Raw genomic sequence first — 26070 nt, forward strand, 5'->3', positions numbered from 1 at the left:
TTACCATAGTTTTGTGGAATAATTTGAAAACTGAGAGTGTAGTGCCTCTAGTTTTATCTTTCTTAAGATTGCTTTGGCTATTTGAGTTTCTTTTGTGATTCCATACAAATTTTTGGATTATTTGTTCTAGTTCTGTGAAACATGCTATTGGTATTTTGACAGTGATTACACTTGAATATGTAGATTGCTTTGAGTAGTATGGACATTTTAACGATATTTATGGATTCTTCCAATTCATGAACATAGTATTTCTTTCTGTTTGTGTCATCTTCAATTTTTCCCATGTAGATCTTATACTTTTCAGACTACAGGTCTTTCACCTCCTTGGTTAAATTCTAGGTTTTTATTCTTTTTGATGCAATTGTAAATAAGATTCTTTTCTCTCTTTCTCTTTCTTTAGTTCATTTTTAGTGTATAGAAATGCAACATATTTTTTGTATATTGATTTCATATCCTGCAACTTCAATTATTATTTCTGATAGTTTTTTGGTAGTCTGTAGGGTTTTTGTTTTATATGTGATATTATATAATCTGCAATAGTGACAGTTTTACTTCTTCATTTCTAATTTGGATACTTTTTATTTCTTTTTCTTGCATAATTACTCTGGCTGGGACTCCTTTTATTATGTGGAATAAAAGTGGTGAGAGTAGGAATCCTTGTCTTGTTTCTGACCAGCTTTTTACCACTGAATATGATGTTAACTGTAGGCTTGTCATAACAACCTTTATTATGTCGAGGTGTATTCCCTCTCTACCTACTCTGTTAAAAAGTTTTATTATAAAGGAGTGTTGAATTGTGTCAGATTTTTTTTCCTTTTATAGTTTATTGTCAAGTTGGTTTCCATATAATCCCAGTGCTCATCCATACAAGTGCTCTGCTCCATGCCCATCACCCCCTTCTCCTCTCCCCCTCCCCCATCATCCCTCAGTTTGTTCTCAGTATTTAAGAGTCTATCATGGTTTGTCTATGTCCCTTTCTCCAACTATTTTTCCCCCTTCCCCTTTCTCATGGTCCTCTGTTAAGTTTCTCCTGTTACACTTATGAGTGAAAACATATGGTATCTCTCCTTGTCCGCCCAACTTATTTCGCTTAGCATGGCTCCCTCAGAGTCCATCCACATTGCTACAAATGGCCAGATTTCATTCTTTCTCATTGCCATGTAGTATTCCATTGTATATATAAACCACATCTTCTTGATCCATTCATCAGTTGATGGACATTTAGGCTCTTTCCATAATTTGGCGACGGTTGAAAGTGCTGCTATGAACAGTGGGGTACACGTGCCCCTATGCATCAGCACTTCTATATCCCATGGGTGGATCCCCAGCAGTCCTATTGCTGGGTCATAGGAGAGTTCTATTGAGGAACCTCTACACTGTTTTCCAGAGTGGCTGCACCAGTTTACATTCTCACCAACAGGGTAGGAGGGTGCCCGTTTCTCCATATCCTCACCAGCATCTATAGTCTCTTGATTTGTTCGTTTTAGCCACTCAGACCAGTGTGAGATGGTATCTTAGTGTGATTTTGATTTGTATTTTCCTGATGATGCATGATGTTGAGCATTGTTTCATGTGCTTGTTGGCCATCTGGATGTCCTCTTTGGAGAAGTGTCTATTCATGTCTTCTGCCCATTTTTTCACTGGATTATTTGTTTTTTGGGTGTGGAGTTTGATGAATTCCTTAGAGATTTTGGATACTAACCCTTTATCCATTATGTCATTTGCAACTATCTTTTCCCATTCCATCAGTTGCCTTTTAGTTTTGTTGATTGTTTCCTTTGCAGATTGTTTCCTCATATTGATGAGGTCCCAAGAGTTCATTTTTGCTCTTGATTCCTTTGCCTTTGAGGATGTGTCGAGTAGAAGATTGGTACAGTTGTGGCCAAGGAGGCTGTTTCCTGCTTTCTCCTCTAGGGTTTTGATGGTTACCTGTCTCACATTCAGGTCTATCATCCATTTTGAGTTTATTTTTGCATATGGTATAAGAAAGTGGTGTAGCTTCATTCTTCTGCATTTTTCTGTCCAGTTCTCCCAGCACCATCTGTTAAAGAGGCTGTCTTTTTTCCATTGGATACTCTTTCTTGTTTTGTCAAAGATTAATTGGCCATACATTTGTGGGTCCAGTTATGAGTTCTCTATTCATTGGTCTGTGTGCCTATTTTTGTACCAATATCATACTGTCTTGCTAATTACAGCTTTGTAGTAGAGTCTAACGTCTGGGATTGTGATGCCTTCCATTTTGGTTTTCGTCTCTGTTCATATATTTCTACTCTGATCTTTAATGTTATTTTTCTTCTACTAACTTAATGCATCGTTTGTTCTTCTAGTTCCTTGAGATGTGAAATTAGGTGTTTATTTAAGATTCTTTTGTTCATTGAGGTTGGCATTTAGCACTATGAAATTTCCCTTAGAACTGCTTTTGCTGTATCCTATATTTTGATATGTTATATTTCTTTTTCATTTGTCTCAAAGTTTTTTTGATTCCTCCTTTTATTTGTTGACCCATTGATTTTTCAAACATGCTGTTTAATCCCCACATATTTGTGAATTTTTCACTTTTGTTCTTATAATTCATCTCTAGTTCCATACAATTATAGTTTGAGATGTTTGATATTATTTTAATCTTAAATGTATTAAAATTTGGTTTGTGGCCTAACATACGTTCTTTGTGCAATTGAGAAGAATGCATATTCTACTGCTTTTGGTTGGAGTGTTCCGTATATATCTATTAAATCAATTTGGCCTAATGTATCATTGAAGACCACTGTTTCCTTATTGATTTCCTTCCTGGTATAAGTGGCATATTAATGTCCGTTATTATTACTGAATTGTCAGTTTCTCCCATTAGGTCCGTTAGTATTTGTTTTATGTATTTAGGTACTCTAACCTCTCTTGGGTACATAAATATTTACAAATGTCATATCTTCTTGTTGGATTGACCCCTTTATCATTATAAAATGCTGTCTTTGTCTCTTATAGTTTTTGTTTTGAAGTCTATTTTGTGTGATAGAAGTATAGCCAACTCAACTTTCTTTGGTTATCCATTTGCATGGGACATCTTTTTTCATCCGTCTTCTTTTTTAAGTGATTTTATATCTGAAGTGAGTCTCTTGTAGGCAGTATATAGATGGGTTCTGTTTTTTAATCCATCCAGCCATTCTATGTCTTTTGATTGGAGAATTTACTCCATTTACATTTAAAGTGATGACTGATAGTATGTACTTTTTGCCATTTTGTTAATTGTTTTCTGGTTATTTTATAGTTCCTTTCTGTTCCTTTCTTTTTCTCTTGCCCTCCTCCATTATGATTTGATGACTTTTCTTAGTGTTATACTTAGATTCCTTTTTGTTATCTTTAGTGTATACACTATAGATTTTTGCTTTATGATTACCATGATGATTATGTCAAAAATATATACTTGTAATAGTCTATTTTAGGTGGATAACAACTTTAGTTTGAATGCATTCTACAACTCTACATTTTTACTCCCCTCTCTGTGTTTTGTTTTTGATGTCACATTTAAAAAGAACTTTTTCTTGTGTAAACTTTAATTATTGAAGTTACAGTTGTTTTTTTAATCACTTTTTTCATTAACCTTCATACTAGCCTTATAAGTGATTAATCTACTACCTTTACTATATATTTACCTTTACCAATGAAATTTATACTTTATTATATTTTCTTGTTACTAATGAGTGCCATTTCTTACCAGCTTAATGAAGTCCCTCTAACATTTCCTGTAAGGCTGGTTTAGTGATCATGAACTCCTTTACTTTTACTTGCTTGGAAAACTCTTTTTTTAATAGATTAAATTTTAGCCTCTACTAATGTTTAGGCATTACAAAGTTATTAGGTAGTGATCCCTGAATAGAGAAGTCTGCTTGTGCTTAGACTGTTGTCAACCATTCACTCCTTCAGGTTCCTTTTTATAAAAGGTGCAAAAACAAGTTTAGCTTTATACCTCATATGTATATACCTTTCTTTATATTAAAGACAACATGTTTATTGTTTTTCTGCTTATTTAAACCATTTTCTCAGTTTACCTCTGAAGGATGTAATTCATTTCCTTTTTCATTTCATTTCTTCAATCGTTTCCATTTTTCCATTTTTTTTTAGATTTTAAACTTAGTGTGACATATTTATAAAAAGAGATGCATATTGTAATTGTTCCACTTGATGAATTTTCACATAGTGACTTCCTCTATGTTTCTTTTTTTTTTTTTTTTTAAAGTTTATTATTTTGAGAGAGAGGGAGAGAGAAAAGATCCCAGGCAGGCTGTATGCTGACAGTGCAGAGCCTGCCTGACACAGGGCTCAAACCCATATGCTATGAGATCATGACCTGAGTTGAAACCAAGATCCAAATGCTTAACTGACTGAGCCACCCAGGTGCCCCGATCCAAGAGTTTTGAAATTTCACAATATGATATGCCTTAATGTGGGTCTATTTTCTTTTATCATACTGGCTCTTTACCTTTTGTGTTATCTTTTCATTATAGGAACTTATAGCCTTCAGTTCTAGGAAATAATGGTTTTACTTCTCTTCATAGTTTGTTTTTTTGCAGTCTACAAATATTCTTATTTTAAGCCTTTTAAAATAAGTCTTCTAAATAGCTCATCTTTTCTCTCTTCTTTTCAGTTTTGTCCTTTTGTTCTATGTTTTGGGTGATTTCTTTAGCTGTGTCTTTCAGCTCTTCTACTGAATTATTCATTTCTATATTTTTAACTTCTAAGAACTCTTTTGATTTCTGTTTTAGCCTCATGTTCTTTATAGCCTCTCTTATCTTGTTAAGAGTTACTGACAGTTTTAGAGTTTCCTTCTCTCTGTGTAACTTGTATCCCCAAAGTTTGTTTTAGTCTGTCTTTCATATTAGATGCTTTCTTTGAACGTCTTTTGATCCCTGCCTATCTGCTCACATTTCTGGGAATGGAACTCTAAAAGCTGCTTAGAAACTTTGTGCATGTGGGTGTGACTTATTAAAAATAATATTAACTATATGGGTGGGCTGCTTCCTAGGGAGAAGTTCAATACCAGTATTTTGCAGAGTCTTAAGAGTGGACAGTCTTCTATTTTGCACCCCAAATTTCAAAAGTCTTATGGGGGAAAAAGGCTGGGTGTCTGTAAATTTAATTTCCTTTGTTTGTTGCCTACTATACTATATTAATTTGCTAAGGCTGCCATACAAAGTACCACAAATCGAGTGGCCTAACAAGTTTATTTTCTCAGTCTAGAGGCTAGAAGCCCAAGATCAAGGTGTTGGCAGAGTTGTTTCTTCTGAGGCTTCTCTCCTTGGCTTGTAGCTGGCCATCCTCACATGGTCTTCCCCTTGTGTGTCTGTGCCCCTCAGTGCCTCTTTTTACAAGGATATCAGTCGTAATATATTAGGAATAACACACACCTAATGACCTCATCTTCACTTAATTAACCTTATAAAAGAAGTTATCTCCAAATACAGCCACATTGTGCCGTACCGGGGTTACAGCTTTAACAGCATAGGAAAATTGAAGGGGACATAGTTCAGCCTTGTAGCATGTACCCAATCCAGAGACCCTTTGTTTTACCCACTCTAGAGAGTAAACTTCTAATATTTTGCCAGAAGAGGAGAAGGTCAATATGTGCCTGCTAAGTAGGGCAGGACTTCAGAAAGGGTGAAAGATGGGAGATTCCTTAAAAGAGCATCCATCTGGAAGGTGGTTTCAGCTCCATCTTCATCTGATTCCAGAGATAATTGGTCCTGCCAATTCCTGAGCCTTTAGGGATTTTTTGTTGTTGTTGTTGTTATAAATGAGTTGAGTCTGGCTTTCTTTACTGCTAGTTTAGGATTCAGCTTTATCGAGACTGTTGAATCAGTTACTAGTCATCTCTTTGCCTTGTCAGCTCCTACGTTTTGTTGTGTTTTCTTATTTCCATTCTTTCTGTCCTTGTAGGCTTAGGCCTTAAAAAACAACTGAACAACCCCCCCACCAAAAAAAAAAACAAAACGTTGCTATTATTTTGGGGGAGTTAGGAATTAACTGCATGTATTCACTTTAACATCTTTAAATATTTAAAATTATTAGAGGGGCACTTGGGTGGCTCAATCAGGTAAGTGTCTGACTTCAGCTCAGGTCATGATCTTGAGGTCCATGAGTTTGAGCCCCACACTGGGCTCTGTGCTGACAGCATGGAGCCTGGAGCCTGCTTCAGATTCTGCCTGTCTGTCTGTCTGTCTGTCTTGCTCGCTCTCTGCCCCTCCCCCACTCTGCCACTCTCTCAAAAATAAACATTAAAAAAATTTTTTTAATTATAAATATTTAAAACTATAAAGATATATTTGTGGATAATATTTAATTTCAGAAAAGTGTCAGTGTTGGGGCTGAGTAGTGTTGGTGCTATAGTGCTGAGCATAACTAACTTCCAGGAAAGTATCAGTGTTATTTTGAGTGTATATATACATTGTGAGTAGAAGGCTGTTTTAGGCACAGTGTTAGTTATTATCCCAAGTGGAAGAACATGCACTGACATGAGATTAAAGAGTCCTTTTTTATAAAGAGACCAGCAAGAGCCAGTTCTCTAGTATGAACGGGACATATTCTGAGGTAGCCCACATGAGCATGCTGATAGGTTTGTGAATGACTCCCTGAGAGAGGTGAGTTTCAAGCAGTGTTGTGAAAATAACTTTCAAAACGGGAATAAGAAACTATGAAGTGCTTTCCAGGAAGAACTTCAGACTGTTCCTAGGTACTTATTGTGCAGGTGTTTTGCAGGTTGTAGAGAAAGAAAAATGTAAGCCATGAGTAGGTAAAGGTCAAATAGAATTCTTCCATTGTGGTATTAAGAAGGGGGAGAGAACATAGGGGAATAAGAGTGTGATCTAGCAGATCAGAAGAAAACAGATAAAAGACGATGATGATGAAAAGAGGTACTATTAAAGTGAAATCTCTTGCCCTGAAATGATCTATCTAGTGATTGAAAATTATAGCAAACCAGAAAAAGTCAACCCCAAGAAATAAATGATAGTAGGAACGAAGAGTGAGCTCTGGGAATTGTTAGAATGAGCATCACTCAGGTTTTCTCTGTAATTTCCCAAGGCTTTCTCTGAACTCTTTTGTCTCTGCCATACATTTCTGCTTGAATCATGAACCACCATGGTTAGCTTTAGCTTTCTTGTCTAAAATTGAAGGAGTGCATGTGTTTTTCATTGAATTAGGTTTTTTGCCTTGGAAAATGACTGAGATTTAGGGGATACTTTTATTTATTTGAATTAACAAAGATAATTTCTTCTTTGTCCTTTCCACTCCTTAAATGGTGACAGAAATTGTATATTATTTTATTCACTAGCAAAGCTAAATACTTATCAAATTATTGTGATTAACTTGCTGTCAGTAACATAAAATGTTTATATTTCATCATGTGGTTCCTAGGTTTTCTGTATGTTGAAATTATTGACTTTATGATACCAGCATGCTCACTTCCTCTTCCTGAAATTTCTCAGCTAAAAGAATTTTTGTTTGAAATAGTTATATAAGTTGAAGACTTAAAAAAATTTTTTTTAACATTTTTATTATTGAGAGACAGAGAGAGACAGAGCATGAGCATGGGAGGGGCAGAGAGAGGGGGAGACACAGAATCTGAAGGAGGCTCCAGGCTCTGAGCTGTCAGCACAGAGCCCAACACGGGGCTCAGACTTACCCCTGAGACCATGACCTGAGCCGAAGTTGGACGCTTAACTGACTGAGCCCCCCAGGCGCCCCTGTAAGTTGAAGACTTTTCATGTGGTACCTTCTCATGTCAAATCTAGAATTTACTTACACAAAAGATTAAAACAGAGCAAAGAACATAATTAGAAAAGAAAAACTACTTAATTTTTACCTTTAATCCAAGTGTAGTAGGTGATATTTTAAACTGTTATCTGTGGAACTAGACTACCATTTATAAGTTGGATGCTTCCCACTTCTTCCTCAAATGTGACAATTATGAGCAAAGAGTTTGTATGTGTGTCTGTGTCTGTGAGAGAGATGGTGAGGAACTTGTTTGTCTATAGAGGGTCAGAAACTAATAGGTAATTGGGTTACTGGTTCTGTACCCAGCCTAAAATTTTATTTTAATGCAGTTACCTTTACTGTGGGGACTTAGATCCCCAGACAAAGTTACTATTAAAGGTTTGCCAACAAACAGTACATGAATATCAGGATTGTCAAGAAGAATTTTTAAAATTTTGTCATAATTTTGATGTCATTAGCCACTTATAAACCTTTATGTTAAATATATTTATTGAATCTTTAACTCTCTTTTTAATGAAAATTGAACTTTGTGAAATTGCTGATATTCTAGTATTTTTAAACCTAGAAAACTGGCAATTTTACATGGTTTGACCTATATTTTCATAACAGCTTTTTAAAATTTTACTTTTTTTTATTTTGAGAGAGAGCGAGAGAGAGCATGCACGTGGGTTGTAGAGGGGCAGAGGGAGAGGGAAGGAGAGAATCTTAAGCAGGTGTGGAGCCCGAGAAACAGGGCTCAAACCCACAAACCATGAAATCGTGACCTAAAATCAAGAGTTGGTTGCTGAGCCACCCAGGTGCTCCTCATAATAGCTTCTTAACTACAGAAACCACACACACACACACACACACACACACACACACACACACACACACACACACTCTGAGGTACTGTCTGTGCTCATAAATGTGCTTGTTGACAGCACTGTAAGCAGTCATTGAATTGAGACTTTCTATAGGGCCATGATTCTGCAGGCAAGATGCTTGCTCACAACGGAATAGACCTTACAGGTGTAGGAAGAACACCCCCTAAGTGCTTCCCAAATTTTGCCTGTACATCCATGTTTCTTTGTTGTCTAAGTGTTCAAAAGTACTAGCAATGAAGAAATACTGAAAATAGCCACTTCTCATCCTCTGTTCTCTTAAACTATCTCCTCTACCCAGCAGGCATGAAGTCGATGCATACTTAGTGAGTAATAATACATGCTTTTGCATCTTGCTGTCTTATTTTCAGCTCTATCAAAATAGCCCAAATGTGAAATCTGAAGAAACAAAGAATAGATGGGGCAGACTGTAACTGTGTAAGAAATTACTTACCATGTTAAAAGATAAAGTGGAAGAAGTTTAAAACATTAGAATTCAGGTGATTTACGCACTTGTATACAGTATTGGCTGCATTATTCGTTGTGGAACAAGAGAAGAAAGGTGATACATATGGAATCTTCCCAATTTAGTGATAGTCTTGCCAAATGGTGTGCAGTCTAAGACTCAATTGAATCTAGTCTTACAGTAAGAGCTACCTTTCTACCAGTTCAGTGCTACTGTTTAACTCCACAAAGTCCTCACTTTGAAAGATTTAATTCCCGTCAGTCTGAGGTAGTAAAACATTTTAGTAAAACTTTAGGAATATATTTTTTTTAACAATAGCTAAAACAAGGAGGAATCTGTGCTTTATTGTCAATTTGATAATACTAATTTAACAATTATGTATGAAAATTCTCAGTCTTTGAGCATTCTGCTTCCATGCGTTTTACCCCAATATATGAGCAGGCATGTGGCCACAGATACCGATCATCCTTAGTGTTGGAAGGCAAGTTGTGAATGTATTCTTATTCATAAATACGAGTGGTTTGGGCAAGGATATTAAAACTGTACTATCAGAGATTAAGTGTAAGCTTTATCAAAATTAGTGAAAAGCCTGAATAAAATTTTTAAAAACAGCAAAATAAATGCAGGTATGTAATTCTTTTAAAAAATAATATAACTTGAGGTACTTGTGTGGTTTAATTAGTTAAGCATCCGACTCTTGATTTTGGCTCAGGTCATGATCTTATGAGTCTGTAATATCAAGCCCTGTGCCTTCTTGGCATATTCTCTCTCTCTCTCTCTCTCAATAAATAAATAAATAAATAAATAAATAAACTAAAAAATATTATAACTTTTGTTGCATTTGTTATATAGCTTGTTCTTAAGTATAGGAAGATGACTTCATAAGTCTGAATTATTTTATCAATAGTCAAAATGTTATACATTGGTACAGTGCTTGAAAATAGTTCATACTCAAGTGTTCTAAACATCATCCCTGCAGTCAAGTTCACAGCTCATCAAGGTTACTGTTTTGGCACAAACAGACAGCTAGCACGACCCCTACAGTGTGAACTGTGACATTCTAAGTGAAAGGTCTTTTGGGTTGAATGGCTGTAGGTTGTGGGTTTTTTCTGTGTGGACATATTTAGGTATGTACATATATTTTTAAGTATTATAGATGTTAGTATGTTTTGGGTTGTTTCTTTTCCCAAGACTGCATCTTTAAGAGTGTATTCCTAATAATTGATATTTCTATGTTGGTTTAGGAAGATCTTGGAGGAATAGATGAGTAAAGATAGATAGCAAATTAGGAGCTAAGTAAATGACATGTAGGTGATTGAAAGTAGTAATGAGTGCTAAGAAAAAGTATAGTTGATCAAAATAGTAGAGAATGGGGATATTCAAGAAGAGATACACATGGGATGAATCTTGACTTGCTGACCTGATTCCTTAATTTAGATATTAAATAGTAGGAACTTGTAAAGGATGGAGGGATAATCTATAAATCTGTGCTTCAACTGACATAGTTAGGACAGGGAGGAAGGCACTAAAGAGCCATAAGCTAGTGTACAACAGTGGTTCTCATACTTTTTGAACAAAGCTTATGAACTGTGGCAAGAAACTTTAATAACTTCTCGCCTCTTCTCACATTTTCATTAGCTGCTCTGTGACGTTGCACAAGCTATTAACCTTCTACAAGCTTCTGTTTCCAGTAGGGAAAATAAGAGTGGAAAGGTGCTTTAAAAGTATACTAAAATCAGGTAGGAGACAAAGACCAGATTAATGGTAGTGCAGACCCGTAAACCAGGGTTCTCTCTCTGCTCCATCTCCCATTGAAGACTTCGTCTGGATTTTAGCCTTGTGAAATCCTATTATTTAGAAGAATAAACATGTTTTTCATATGTTTCTTCTCAACCAGAAGGACAGAGTATGCCCAAATTATCATAATAGCCTTAGTATTTCAGTATTACCCTGAGTGATATTATATGTATGTTATTAGAATAAGTTAGGTATTTGGGACAGAAATTTTTCTCTCTTAGGCTTTTGTTTCACTATCTTATATTTACTTCAGTTTCTCATTTTCTTGTCTAATTATTTATGCTCACAATGCCAAAAACCTGACACTTAAATGATGGCATTGTGCGGACTGAACTAGTCAGCACATCTGCTTCATAGCCTTTTTTCTTCGTATGTTTCAGGGCCATCTGTCTATGCTGTCTCTCTCCTCGGGATAATTAAAAGATGAAAGCTTCCTTAAATGTTTCTGAAATTTTTAGAATCTGGATGTTGTTTGAAATTATAGTAGACTTATAAGCAAGTTGTTGAAATTATCTCTTTGGTGTTAAGTAGCAAGAATACTCTATGAACTCTAACAAGAAGTGTCAGTAGATTACTGTAGCCCAGGGTTTCATTGTGTTTTAAATATAATGGAAGAATGCATACTTCCTGTAGCAAATTCTTTCTGGCAGATGCTAGAGTTGAAGTTGTCGTCAGAAGATGAACCTTTTCATCTATCAGTAAAATTTTCAGAAGGGCATGATTACATTTCATTGTAAGAAAGCATGAAGGCCCTTAAGGCCTAGGCAAGACAGGCACTTGCCCAGGGTTCCAGGCTTGGAGAACTCCCCAGTGGCTCTCTTCCAGTCACATCCCTCCCACAGGATGAGAAGTGTGCAAGGCCAAGAAGTGTCTGCCTATCGTTCACCCTCTTTCCTTCAACACTGCACTCTGGGCTTCTGGAGCCCAGAATTCCTGCTCACATGTCCCCAAACCATTTGCATTCAAGAAGTGACCACAGCTGTTTATGAGGAAAGCAAGTGGATGAGCTTAAACATGGGGTCTGGTGTGTCCACACCCACATGAAGCCCCACTCGGTGTCAGACAGGGCCCGCGGGAGAGGAGAAGCGGGGCAGTCAGCGAATAGGGGGGGGGGGCTCCCTCCCTCTGCCATCTTCCTGTAGGGAGCTCTGAAGAGTTCAAGAATCCTGAATTTGAAACTCACCTTTGAGGACATTATTTAAGTTATTCATCTGATTTATAATTTTTAAGTGTTTAGACTTAATGGTATGTGGATCTCTGTATTCCCATTCTGAGTCCTAGAAAGGAAGGGACAAGAAGATCACTTGAATCTGCATTTCTCCTTGTGGGTAAACCTATGTCTGTTGATCCTTTGTCAGTCAAATACTGGATTGGGTGTTGTAGGATAACTTCACAGTGATTCCTATAGCTGTAATCTGGCGCAAGCTAAGCCCTGGCACTAGAATGGGGTGACTCTCAATTTACGGGCATACGAGCTACCATGGGAGCAAGTGGCAAGATTTAGTGACCCGCGTCTTTAGGGCCCAAAGGGACAAGGGAAGATGAGAAATTGGATGATACTGTGGCCAAAATGATTTCTTAGGACTATACATGGATTTCAGTTTTCCACTCACCATTGATTATTAGGTGTTGGGCCTTCACCTCCTAAAATCTCAAGTAAATCTGTACCTACTTAAATATTGTTAGGTTAAAAAAAGGAGAGTGAGAGAATAATTAGGGTAAGAAATTATCAGAGTTGATTCCTTTCCATCTCTGTAAATGCTGTTTTATTTTTTTTTAATGTTTCTATTTATTTTTGAGAGAGAGAGAGAGAAAGAGAGAGAGAGAGAGAGAGAGAGAGAGAGAGCGTGAGCAGGGGAGGGTCAGAGAGAGAAGGAGTCACAGGATCCGAAGACAGGCTCCAGGCTCTGAGCTAGCAGTCAGCACAGAGCCTGACACGGGGCTTGAACCCACGAACCGTGAGATCATGACCTGAGCCCAAGTCGGACGCTTAACCAACTGAGCCACCCAGGCGCCCCTATACATGCTGTTTTATAAGAGAGGAAATAACAAAACAAACCAGCATCATCAGTGTCTGGTGTGCTGTTTATGTCCAAAAGAGAATTTTGCAAGTGAAAATGTTGATGCTTTCAGAATTCCAATAACAAGTTCTTCTAACCTAAATGATGTTATTTTTTGTTCTGTGTACAAATGACATTTCCTGAGCTTGGGATATTAATTTCAAATATTTTCAGAATTTATAGAAAAACTTTGTTCCTTTTTGTTTGTTTATATATTAGTAACACAAACTAGGAATTTCCATTTTTACTTAAATTAATTTTTCAAATAATGAAAACATACCCTTAAGTATAAAAGTTTTGCTTTAATCATTACTTAACAATTAAAATGCTCAATAATTCATATACATATATACATAAACATAAGAAAAATAGAATGTATAATTTTCCTGTGTTTATCAAAGAAACGTTTCTAAAATTATTTAATAGTACTGATATTTTTAAACCTTAAATACTTAAATTTCAAGACCATTTGGTAAGAAAAGAATTTAGGATGTAGATTTGTTGGTTTTCAAATATTTTTCACATCTGTAATTTAGTTATATAGCTGTGAATATAAGGCTTAAAAGATGAAATTATTAAAGAAAATTTAGGAAGAAATAAATTAGGTTTTAATTTCTTAGAATATAATGCTTTTAATATGTTATAGATATGAAGAAATAAGACTTAGTGGTCATTTTTCAAACTACAGAGGTATTTATAGGTTTTAGAAAATAGATATCTCAGGAAATAAAATGAAAAAAATTTCTAACTGTGAGGTATTCAAACTACTGATGAATTTTTATTTATTTTTTTAGTATTTATTTATTTTTAATGTTTACCTTTTTAAAAATTTTTTTTATGTTTTTTTATTTATTTTTGAGAGACAGAGACAGCATGAGCAGGGGAGGGTCAGAGAGAGGGAGACACAGAATCTGACGCAGGCTCCAGGCTCTGAGCTAGATGTCAGCACAGAGCCCGACGTGGGGCTCGGACCCACAAACTGTGAGATCATGACCCGAGCCAAAGCCAGATGCTTAACCGACTGAGCCACCCAGGTGCCCCTTTAATGTTTACTTCTGAGAGAGAGAGACAGTGTATGAGTGGGAAGGAGCAGAGAAAGAAGGAGACACGGAATCCAAAGCAGGCTCCAGGCTTTGAGCTGTCAGCACAGAGCCCATGGCAGGGCTGGAATTCATGAACCATGAGATCATGACCTGTCAACCCACTGAGCCACCCAGGCACCCCCTGATGAATTTTTAACGCATGTAGGCATCTGCGTGAAATTCAAGCTTGCTAAAGCATAGAAGCTGAATCTGTGCTTTCGCTTAGTTTAGTGTTACTTGTTACTTAATTTATTCATCAATAAGAGAAAATGAATCACTTTCTAGGTTTGTACTACAGAAAGTGCCGGTTAATTTCCAAGGAAGGTGTTACTCATGATACGAAGCTTTTCTGCTTGATGCTGCCACCAAGCACTCATCTTCAGGTGCCAGTTGGGCAACACGTTTACCTCAAGCTAACTATTACAGGTAAGGTAAATAGAGGCTTTGGGGAAATGTTTTCTTTCCTTATGAGCAGTTCCAAATCAATACTAATCTTTTAGGAAGTAACCATTTAGGTTATTAATAAATATTTCTGGAAGTTGATTGATGATAGCCAAATTCTAGGTTCACAGGGGCATTCCAGTGTGTTGGAGCCATAGCCCTGCCTTGTCACCGTAGGACACAAAGAAGCTCCGCTGGTCGGAGAGAGAGCTCCACCAGCACTGTTATTTATTACTGATGGGACACTAAAGGAAAGAGGGGCAGGAGTGCCCAAGTGCTCCTTTAGGGGGACAGCTACTTAAATCACATCCCAGTATTTCTTAGTAACCACAAATTGAATGTATAAAATTGAAAATGAGTGATGATCATAAATGATTTCCTAACATGTGCTACCAGAATCAAGAGCTGGGAAGGTAGTTCTTACTGTGAATTCTTTCTCCCTTGTTTTCATCTTAAAGTTACTTCAGTTACTTGTTTCAAACACCCTTCGTGTCTGTGTCTAACATCTTCTTGGCCTTTTGAAGCTGCAGAAGGTCACATTGTCATGTCAGTCAGTGTTCCCCACTGACAGTCTAGCAGACTGCCAGCCGGGGATGGGGTAGGTGCAGTAGGTCCCCATGGCACTGTCAAGTCTCCCTCCGCACTGTCACCAGTGCCAGGCTGTCAGTCAGTAGCTGCTGTCTTCCCAGGGCAGTCATTGTCAATGTATTATAGTTTACAGATGGATTAATTTTTTTTGTAGATGTCAGAGAGCCACATATAAAACTTTGGTCTTAAAAATGTGTGGGGACTCCTCTTTCTTTGGAATTTGGCTAGCTAAAATATAACACAAATTCTTATTAGATTGACCCTGTTTTTTTAATAGTATATTGTTAGAAGTAGTTGGATTAACAGTTTTTCCTTCAGTTGGCAAAGTAATATATATTAAAACTTAAAACAACTAAAAATATATAAAGTAAAAAATGAAATTCTTCTCCTTCTTAACCCAAACCATCCCAATGGCCATCTGTAACCATTGTTAAAAATTTGGTACATGATTAAAATTATTATGTAAGTACTTTCTTACATCTGTGTGTAAGCTTTTGATTATCTTTTTTTTTTGTGGCCCGTTACAAAGTTTATTTTCTGATGGAATAGACAGATGTCTACATCTATTACCATAAATCCCTATCATCTTATGCCATACATAATAAATGTACATTGTTTATATGATGGATAAATACTGATTTGTTATATTTAGATTGCATAGGCTTGGGTGTGTGTTTGTGTATCTAATGTATACATGATTCTATCTGTATGTTCTCTCTATATAATATATGTGCATCTCTAGGGAGAACACATAATTAGAATCATATACCCATTAGATGTACAGTTTTCAATATGCAGTGATAGCATCATAAAATTTGTGCGTTTCATCTTTATTCAAGGCTTTTGAGATTTTTAGAATTGAATTTCTTTGTCATGACTTTTTCTAGGTACTGAAATTGTGAAGCCATATACACCTGTATCTGATTCCTTACCCTCAGAGTTCAAGGAACCAGTTCTTCTCAACAATAAATACATCTTCTTTTTGATCAAAATCTATCCTGCTGGACTCTTCACACCAGAGCTTGATCAGCTTCAGATTGGTTCGTATTCTTTTTTTAACCTCATTTCTGTTCTAGATCGGATCCCATGTTATACTATCCTCTGGTTATCTCCATGCGGGAGTCTAACAAGTGTCTCAAACTCAACGTGTCTGCGACCAAAGTCGTGTTCTCTTTGTCCCACCCAGTCTACCCTTACTCCCATATTCCTCATCTTTATTATTTATAGCATCATGGTTCATCCTTGACAACTTCTGGAACCTTGAGTTATCCTTGAATCTTCCCATTTTCTCCCTCCCAATCCAGTCAGCCACTAAGGTCTAGTGAATCTACCGCCAGTGGCTTTTTAATCTTTTCTTTTCCATCCCTTCTGCCACCCTCTTGGGTCAAGGCTTCATCATCTCTCTCATGACCTCTACCTGCTCTCTCTCTCAGTTGTCTCTAACGGAGTCCCTCTCTTTCTGTTTATCTGCATTTCCAAACTACCCTGAGGAGAAATTTAATCATGTTGCTCTGCAGCTTTGAGACATCTGAGGGGTGTCCATTACTTAACTGGTTAAGTCCTCTGCATGGCCTCTAAAGACTTCCATGATCTGGCCAGCTTCGTCTCTCACTGTAACTACTTGTATAAATACAACGTAGTTGTGCTACTCAGAGCTCCACAAGCTTGTCACCCTCATTCAGAGGTATGTGCAGTTGCCTCAGGTAGGACTCCCATTAGTCCTTCCTCTACCTGTCAAGTACCTTTATTTTTTTAAAGACCCAAACAAAATATCACCTCCTTTATGAATTCACCCTTCTCATGAACCCCTCAGTAACTAACACTTTGTTCATAGCTCTTGGATGAGAATAAATAATATTCCTTCTTTATAAAACATTGAGTTCGAGGGTAAAGACTGTCTTCCTTATCTTTATAGTTCCTATACCTAAGCATGGCAATTGGCATATAACAGGCTCTCAATAAATGTACTTTGAAAGAATTAATAAAAAGACTATGATGAAATCTATTAAGATTTCAAGGCCCTGTTCCTTATCTCTGACTTTTCTCTGCCTTTTGTTTAATAGTAAAAATGCTCTTCCCATTTCTAACACAGCATTAGCAGGAACATCGAGGTCCCAGTGAGGTAGAACACTAAAATTTGGAAATAAAGAAAATTTGTTGCTTCCTGGAAGTTAAGCCAGTCTATATATGATGAATGTGATTAGTGCTCTTGGTTACAAAGATTAAAATATTAAATATGAATCAGAACCTAAAGAATCTTGGGATGCCTGCTAATTTAGTGAAGGTGACTATCATCCTGTGGTAGCCTGACATATGATTATAGATAGCATGTGGAGACTGAACCATTGTTATTACAACCTTCTAATAGAGATCATGTGACCAGAGCAGGAGAGTTAGCCTAGAGCATGAAAGGGAAAGCCCAGAGAAAAGATGAGTGTTTTTTCAGCTTCATTGAGGGGAGTTAGACATGGCCCAAGTACCTGTGCCCCTTAGAGGGACACACTGGCATGACAGTGATAATTCATGAAAGCCTCATCATGGCCTAAATGAGCTACCCTATACAATTATCCACTTCTTTGTTTCAGCTCCATGTTCACCAAGCAACTCTTAAATGATTATTTTGGCCTGCTCAATGTTCCGATACTGGCAATGAGATGCCGGGGACGGGGTGTGTAACGTTCAGGTCACTAGGTGCAGATAGCCTGCTCTAAGTCAGTTGCCATTCTGGCCTGTGTACTTGAACATCTTGTGAACTTAATTAAAATCAGGTGTCTTGCCTGAATCTAGTTTTATGACATTGAAGGACTGGACTGTTGACAGAAGTTATGAAGTTAATGTCATTCTGTGAGGCATCTTTAGTAAAACAACCAGCTAAGTCTTTCCTGAAGATGTTCTGATCTTATGTCCTTTCAAACTACAACAGGGAGCTTCTGTTACTTTCTAACACTTAATTCATCAGTTACTGCAAGATTCTTACTATCCTGCTATGGACAAGAAAGAAAAATTATGAGCATCCAGACATTTAAAGAAATAAAGCAAATTATTTGAAATTGTTTTTAAAACATGTTTAGCTTTATTTTTTGTATTTAAAATTACATTGAAAATATCTGAAATGTCATAAAGGCAGTTCTCTTATATGAGTGGTACATAGTGGCTATATCACATGCACTGCAGAAAATACTTTTCTCAAATATTTTTATTCTAGATTGAGAAGGAGCATGCTCTAAATACAGTTTCTGGTCTTGCTTTGTTTTTGTAGGCATTAAATTCAGAATAGCTGTTTTTAATCTGTAGGTTTTTTCAAAGCACATTTATTAACATAAGATTTTAGAATACTTTTCTATTTCCATTTTCTCTCCTCCTGGTTTTATTGCTATGGCTAAGAATCAGTATGTAAGCAGTGAGTGTATGTATTTTCCGCCTTGTACTGTGTAAGATGGGTATACATGGACTCTGCTTTTGAGGTGCTTATCATTTAGTTTAGCAATCAGTCCTTTACTGAGTATTTGTACTTAAGTACTTGTCAGTAGTTTGTAAATTAGAGACTCCAGATGGTTTGGGAAAATAATGTTGGAAAGTGAGTGTAATAAAACCTCATTATTAATTTGGTTATAATGATATAATCCAGACATACTTGGGAGCTTAATGAATATTCCCCAAACTCCTTACATACCTTAACGACTAAGATGTAGTCTGAAAGTTATCCATTCATCCTGCTACTCCTCAGTGTTCTAAACTTAGCTAGGTTAACATCAGTTTCCCTGATTATTTTTTTTCTGATTTAGTTTATATTTCATTGTTTAGGAGATTTTGTTTCCGTAAGCAATCCTGAGGGCAATTTTAAAATATCCCAGTTCCAAGAATTAGAAGATCTCTTTTTATTGGCAGCTGGAACAGGCTTCACACCAATGGTTAAAATACTGAATTTTGCTTTGACTAACATACCCAGTCTCAGGTATGTAATTTTATCTTCAATTACTATCCTTTGTGAGGCTGTTAGATTAGTGTGAGGTATTCTAAATTAATTAAATACTCAATGGACTTTAATAGACATACTCTCATTCCCTCATTTATCATTTGTTACCCTGCGTCCTCCAGTCCTAGCTGTTTTATTAACTTGATTCTTTTATTTTTGATACTTTGGGTTACCTAATTGGCACTTAAAAAGCATTTATGCCAGTTTGCGTTTAGACTTTTCCATTAATGCATATTTTAAATGTAATCGAAATAGTTCCTTTTGAGTTGTTGTTGTTTTTTCTTTTAAGGAAAGTGAAGCTGATGTTCTTCAATAAAACAGAGGATGATATAATTTGGAGAAGCCAGTTGGAGAAATTAGCATTTAAAGATAAAAGGTATTAAACCGGTACTAGCTCTACATTTAAATATTTAAAAATGTATAGTTAGTCTAGGCCTTACCTCCTTTGATTGGAGTGTTTAATTAGCCAGGAAGCCCCTTCAAAGAAAAAAATAAACTAATCAATAATTGCCTCAGTGCAAATAATGTTAATACCCCTCCCCCAAAGAAATACTGTTTGATAAGATTAATATGACATCATATATATATAGATACATAAAATATACTGGGCTTTCTGTTTGTGTTATTTATTCTGAGTTGGGTTTCACCGAAAATGATCTAGTGTAGCCAATCTGGTAATTCAAGATTTTCTTGTTATAGTGGATACAAATCAAATAAATGTGATAAGGTGGGTCAAGCAAAAATAAATATATTTCCTTACTATAAGATTTCTTAGAGCCTTTGTGACTTTTCAAATGGGGGGAGGGGGTCCCTTATGCATTGTTCAGTTAAGATTTTCTTCATTTTTGTTTCTCTACATTAACTCTTTAGTAGCTATAACACTGGTGGTCCTCAGTATGCACCTTGGGAAATGCTGGCATAGGCAATAGAAAACCGTTTGAGGCAGGCTGAATTCTGGTAGAATAAGAAAGCATGGGAATTTCTTTCATTGAAGAAAGCCCTAGCACAGTCAACTGAAATTAGATAGTTGAAATGGGCATATGCCCTAACTCCCCTAATGAGAGTTAAAAGCTATAGGAAATTCTAGAGATATTTTTTAGAAGAGTGATTTGGACTAGCTGTCATACTTTTTAAAGCATATCTTTGGTCATCAAAAGCTATTTTTAAGAAATTAAGGACTTCATAAGGACTTCACACAAAATATCTGAAGTAAATATGTTTAAGATCATACAGTACAGATATAATTCCAGGCCTTTTGAAAGTTTGAGTTAAAGATGTCAGAAACTCCACTGTTCTGGGACTCTATTTCTTGTGAATACTTACCAAAAGTCCTCGCTATGGGAATGCTTGGCCACCTCTTGTTTTTCCTCTCTTCCTGTTTTCCATCATCTTCCTCTTTCTCTCTTCATAAATAACGTTCACATATTAAGAATGACCTGAATTTACGTATCCTTGAAGTGTTTAGTCTTCTTACATACTTAAACCATTAGCCTAAGAGTATTTGTATTGAGGTAGCCAGAGTGCAGTTTAGAGCATGACTTAAATACAAATTCCTGGGTTTTCAAGTGCCTTTTTCACAATTTTGAAAGTGGAAAATTAGAAGCAGCATGTACCACAAAGCCTGAAGCCCTAAATTTCGGTTTTCATTCTACCCTTCACCAGCTTGGACCTTACTCAAAAATTACTTAGCTCTGTGGGCCTGTCTCTTTACCTTCAAAATGAAATAATGACATCTTTCCTACTTACTTCATAAGGCTAATGTGAGGATTGGAGAAAATTATGTAACTGTGTTGGAAACTGTGAAGCCCTACCTCAGATATTTGAATTTTGGTTTTGAAGAACTCTTTGCACATGTGTTTCATTTCTGTATTAACTAAACTCCTGTTTTCCTGAACAAACATTTAAAAGAATTTAAACAGCATCACTAAGCCTTTTAACTTTAGGTTTAAAAAAATAAAGTATTTCTAGCAGTGTTTTGACAAAGTTATTTTTGAACATAGTTCCCTTGTACAAGAGGATCCATTTACTATTATTTTCCCGAACAGACATTGCACTTTTAGACTTGCAATAGGAGCTAAACTTGATTTAAGAAGTGCTTGGTATAAAGGGATGTGTTGACAGCCTCTGAACATAAAGTGTGTTTTCTTTTGTTTCATTCTGTTTTGTTTGGGTCTGCATAATTTGGGTTGGTGGATTGCATGGGCTAGAATATTGAGGATGAGGACAGGCCCCTTTTTTTTTCACATCTGGATGACTGGCTCGAACCGCCCTCACCAGGCGAGCTACTGGCCAGCTTGCTGAGAGTGATGGCGCTCCCGCTGGTGGCCCGCCTTCGTCCCCCTCTTCTCCTTCTGTTTCTCTTCTTGCCTCCCCTCGTGCTCCCGGGTGTCTCGCTCTCTACTCACTGACCTGCTCCTCTCCTCCTTGGAGACATGATTGTCCTTGCTTGAGGCACTCCCTTGGCACGGACTTCTAGGGTTGTATGATTGCTGCTCCCTGGAGACTCGGGTCGTGCCCTCACTGGAAAACAAAAAGGTCATGCTTGTGTGGAATGTTTATCAGGAATGTCACCATATTCTGAGGCTTTATGAGAAACCTAGCCTTAAAGGCTTATCGATGGGTTTTGCAGAACTACTGTTGAGTCCCATACAAAAATGGAAAGTAAAAGCTCAGATTTAATATAAGCTTATTTTAATTAGTCACATCTGTATTTTAGATAGTATTTAAGGACATCTTTTATATAGTAAATCATCCTTTTCTACATATGGACTTTCCTGTATCACTCCTAATTTTAGTAATTAAAGTTTCTGATGACAAAATGTGACCCCTGAACACATTAAATAATTATTGGATTATAAATATCTTTTTTTAAATCCTCTTAAATTTTGTAGTTAAAGCAAATGAAACACCTTACTCTGTAGGATTTGGTCTCAGCCTTCCATTCAGTCCGTGTGGAACAAGAAGGGACAGGCAGGATGGGTACTGAGGCTATGATACGATCTAATAGTTTGAGTCTCAGCAAGCGTGCTTGCGTGTCCTCCCTAGTTTATCTATATAATATTCACAAATGCAATTCTTAGAAGTATGAGTGCATAATGGGAGCTTATTAACCTTGTGACCTTGGGCAAGTAACTTGATCTGACTGAGCCTCAGTGTCTCTGTTTGTAGAAGTAAGGATATCAAAACCTACATCACAGAATTGTTTGGCTACGGGGGTCAGTGAGACAGTCTGTGTAGGTGCCTAGCCCAGAATTAGCATATTTGTAACATTCATTCATTCATTCATTCATTCATTAAATAAATGTGAGCTCTACTATGTGCCTCTCTACAAGGGCACAACAGTGAACAAGATACTATTTTGACTTATTTTCTCATGCAACCCAGAGACTCTGTCTCCTCATTTACTCACATTGCTACTCTTAATAGAATTGCAAAACATAGGTACACCATAAGTACTTTTTGGGATGTTTGTATTTCAGTCAAGTTTCCATGTCATTAAATACGCATTTGAACAGAAAACAGCTTACTTGAATTTTATCCAAATATGTTCTTACACTTGACTCTTAACTCCAGTAGTTAGGACTCCATTCACAACATTTCAAATCTAGCAGAATCTCACACATTATTTTTCTTAAGAAATTTGAGAGAAAACAGAAGGCAGATATGTATAGTAGTAGCTGTAGCTAGTTACTATGTAAACTGGGATCCAAATTAAATTTTGTTTATGTCTCTTGACCTCTGAACAGTGTTATGCAGGAGGCCTCATCCAGTAGAATGCCCTAGCTCTGTCATCAGTTCTTAGCTTTGGCAAAATGATTTTGAGGGGCAGGATAGCTTGACAATGAGATTGGCCTCTGGACAACATTTTGTAATATATAAATATGACAGGTACTCTCCTTCTCTTTCAAAACAGTCATTTTTGGAGAAAATAACCTTCTTTTAATAAAGCTGTCTCTTTGTCTCTCTGACACGCACGTGTGCACTTATAAACACTCATCTTTTTATTTTGTGTTTTTTAAATAATGTAGTCTTGGGGCTCCTGGGTGGCTCAGTGGTTTCAGCGACTGACTTCAGCTCAGATCATGATCTCGCAGTTGACAAGTTCAAGCTCCATGTCGGGCTCTGTGCTGACAACTTAGAGCCTGGAGCCTGTTTCAGATTCTGTGTTTCTGTCTCTCTCTGTTCCTCCCCTGCAGACTCTCGGTCTCTCTCTGTCAAAAATAAATTTTTTAAAAATTAAAAAAATTTTTAATAATGTCATACTGATTAAACTTTTTATAACTACATTTTCTATTATGCACAATCTATATATAGAATATTTTAAACCAGTTTTTGTCTCTCACCACAAACTGCCTCTCCACCCTGCCCCAGTGATTTTAGGGGACACTTATGTCTGAAAATTTTTTTTATCATCACAACTGGGGGTGTCTAGTTGGTAGAGTCCAGGAATGCTGCTAACATCCTACATACACATGACAACCTCCCACAACAAAGAAACATCCATCCCCAAATTCCAGTAGTGCCAGTTGGGAAAACCTGCTTGCTACCATGATTTTTAATAGCTGCACTATATTCAGTCATGTAACAATACCACGGTTTACTTAACCAGTCTCCTGCTGTGTGACATAGTGATTACAGGGTGCTCTGTAAGGCTGTATGCAGGATAAAAATTCATCAGAATACCAAGGCTATTGATACATTTTGACAAATAGCCTCTAGAAAGGTAAGTACCCAGCCCAGAATATTGTACTCCCCACACTTGATATGTTAGTGTCATTATTTTTCTTTTAGAAGGGATGAGGTTAAGGTTTAGGACCAAAGGGAAAGGGATTTCAAGCAGCAAAGGAGTGGGACCCAAAGGACAGAGATTGTGTACCTCGTTATGGGGACCCGGGGACCATGCACATCACTTCAGTCACTGTGTGCTCACTATTTGCAAAATGTGCTTAGTGGTGGGAAAAGATACAAAATGAGTAAAGAATACCCAGGTGGTGGTGAAGTTCTGAAGTGCAGCAGTAACTGTGAGTCTTGAGAGGAACGAGTGACGGGTTATAGAAGTCTAGCAAGAGGAGTGATTCTCTTTCTGTGAAGGTGGGGATGGCAGGGCTTCATGGAAGAAGGGCTGGGCTTTGGGGAACAATGAACACTTCTGTGAATAGGAAAAGTTTGGGTAATAGGATTTTTTATGAGCAAAAAACCATGAGGGCCAGTTTGTTGAGTGATTTAGCAAAGGAGCACAATCCAGTTACGTTGAACTGTATGTGGGAAGGAGAACAATGTGAAATAACTTTGTAAAAATAAAAGCATTAATTATATCCACATTAGAAGGAATCTTAGTGGTGATCACTTGTAATCCTCTTGTTTGACAGCCAAAGAAACAGGGTAGGTTAACATCAGGCAGTGGAGACCTTAAGTGTAATTCCTGTATTACACTTGGTACATGGAAAGTCCCAGCAACCTGGGCAGCACATCTCTCTCTATCAGTGGCGGGCTCTGTAGATAATGACTGACTGCTGTATTTCTGTCCTCTGGGGTCAGTGTTAAGACTAGCAATGTTTCAGTCTAATTGAGATAGCAGAAGCCGATGATCTCAGGCACAAGTACATTGAAAATGTGTCTGAGCCCCTTTCTTTTTTCTCCAGCCAGTGATGAGCTCAAACATGTGGGCCCCTAATATGGACTCAGAAGGGACTCTCTTCCTTTCAGATGTTCCTCAAATGGTGTGTTTCTTGGAATGCGTTTTTTTTTTTTTAATGTCCATGTGTTCCCCTGACCAAAGGGCTCTGTGATTAAATAAGTCTGAGAAAGAATGTGTACCATATTACCTTCTTGAAAATTTGTTGTGAAGTTAGCTTATTCAAGGTTTTAAGAAAATCTGAACCCACTAGTCCCAAACTCATATGATAGGTTAGTCTTTTCTCATGGATTACCACTCACATCTGGAAGAACACTAGTGTTTTATCTGATTTATTTTGAGAAATGTCTCCGTAATATGTATATTCTATCAAATTTTAACCCCTAGCTGTTTATTTTATGAATTATTACCCTGTGAGCAAATGACAGGTTTTCTTGTTGTTTCTAGGATTTTCCTATTTCTTATCGTTTTTTTTTTTTTAATTTTGATTCCAGTATGGTTAACTATTCTGTTAGTTTCAGGTGGACAATGTAGTGATTCAGCAGTTCTCTGTTACTCTGTGTTCATCGTGATAAGTGTGCTCTTTAATCCCCTTCACCTGTTTCACCCATCTTCCCATCTGCCTCCCCTCGGGTAACCACCAGTTTGTTCTTTATAATTAAGAATGGATCTTCAGTTTCTCTCTCTCTTTTTGTTTTGTTTCTTAAGTTCCACATATGAGTGAAATCATATGGTATTGTTCAGCCATCAAAGTGAATGAAATCTTGCCATTTGCAGCAACGTGGATGGGGCTAGAGAGCACAGATCGAGCTAGAGAGTATAATGCTAAGCAAAATGAGTCAGTCAGAGAAAGACAAATACCCTATGATCTATTATTTTTCTTTATCTAGAGAAATCAGGAAAAGCCGGGGCTCTGAATACCCCAAAATACTCTTCTCTAGGCAGTGACTAATCTCAGAAGCTTCTGAGCAGTAAGTTGTAAGATGGGTTCTGGATTTTCAGGAGAACTAATATAGCAATGATGTGTCAGGTAGATTAGGGCTTAGGACAGCAGTATTTTCGGCAAGAGATACAAAGTCCTGTTGCAGACTCGTGGCAGTAAAAATACGAAGGCAGGGGATGTGTGTAAGAGATGTGAAGGAGGTACGTGTTGGAAGCTGATTGGCTGGAGGAGGAGGGGACCAATTGTTGATGACTGCTCTGCAGAGGATTTAGACTGAATGAATACATTTGTATTTCAAGATTTTTCATCTCAGGTCATTATCAGTCTGCTTTAAAATAATTTTTTTCACTAGCTTATTTACTTCCATTATTTAGACCACATAAGTATTTACCAGAAGCAGGTCTATTTTCTCTCACTCGCTTGCTCTCTCTTTATGTTGCTTTGTTTGCACTTAA

General features: G+C 37.0%; 1 protein-coding gene across 4 annotated transcripts in view; it reads left to right on the forward strand.

Moving 5' to 3' along the window:
- Positions 1-26070, forward strand: part of LOC115295602 (cytochrome b5 reductase 4) — a 92855-nt gene that overhangs the window by 58963 nt on the left and 7822 nt on the right. For 3 of the 4 annotated variants that reach the window (XM_029943643.1, XM_029943644.1, XM_029943646.1), the window contains 4 exons: positions 14318-14458; positions 15949-16101; positions 18866-19016; positions 19327-19413. In XM_029943643.1, coding sequence (XP_029799503.1) covers positions 14318-14458; positions 15949-16101; positions 18866-19016; positions 19327-19413 — 532 coding nt within the window. The remainder of the gene's footprint in view (positions 1-14317; positions 14459-15948; positions 16102-18865; positions 19017-19326; positions 19414-26070) is intronic. The other variant, XM_029943645.1, reaches the window with a different exon arrangement.

Source organism: Suricata suricatta, chromosome 7 (genome assembly GCF_006229205.1).
Source record: "Suricata suricatta isolate VVHF042 chromosome 7, meerkat_22Aug2017_6uvM2_HiC, whole genome shotgun sequence".
In the NCBI taxonomy this organism is placed as follows: Eukaryota; Metazoa; Chordata; class Mammalia; order Carnivora; family Herpestidae; genus Suricata; species Suricata suricatta.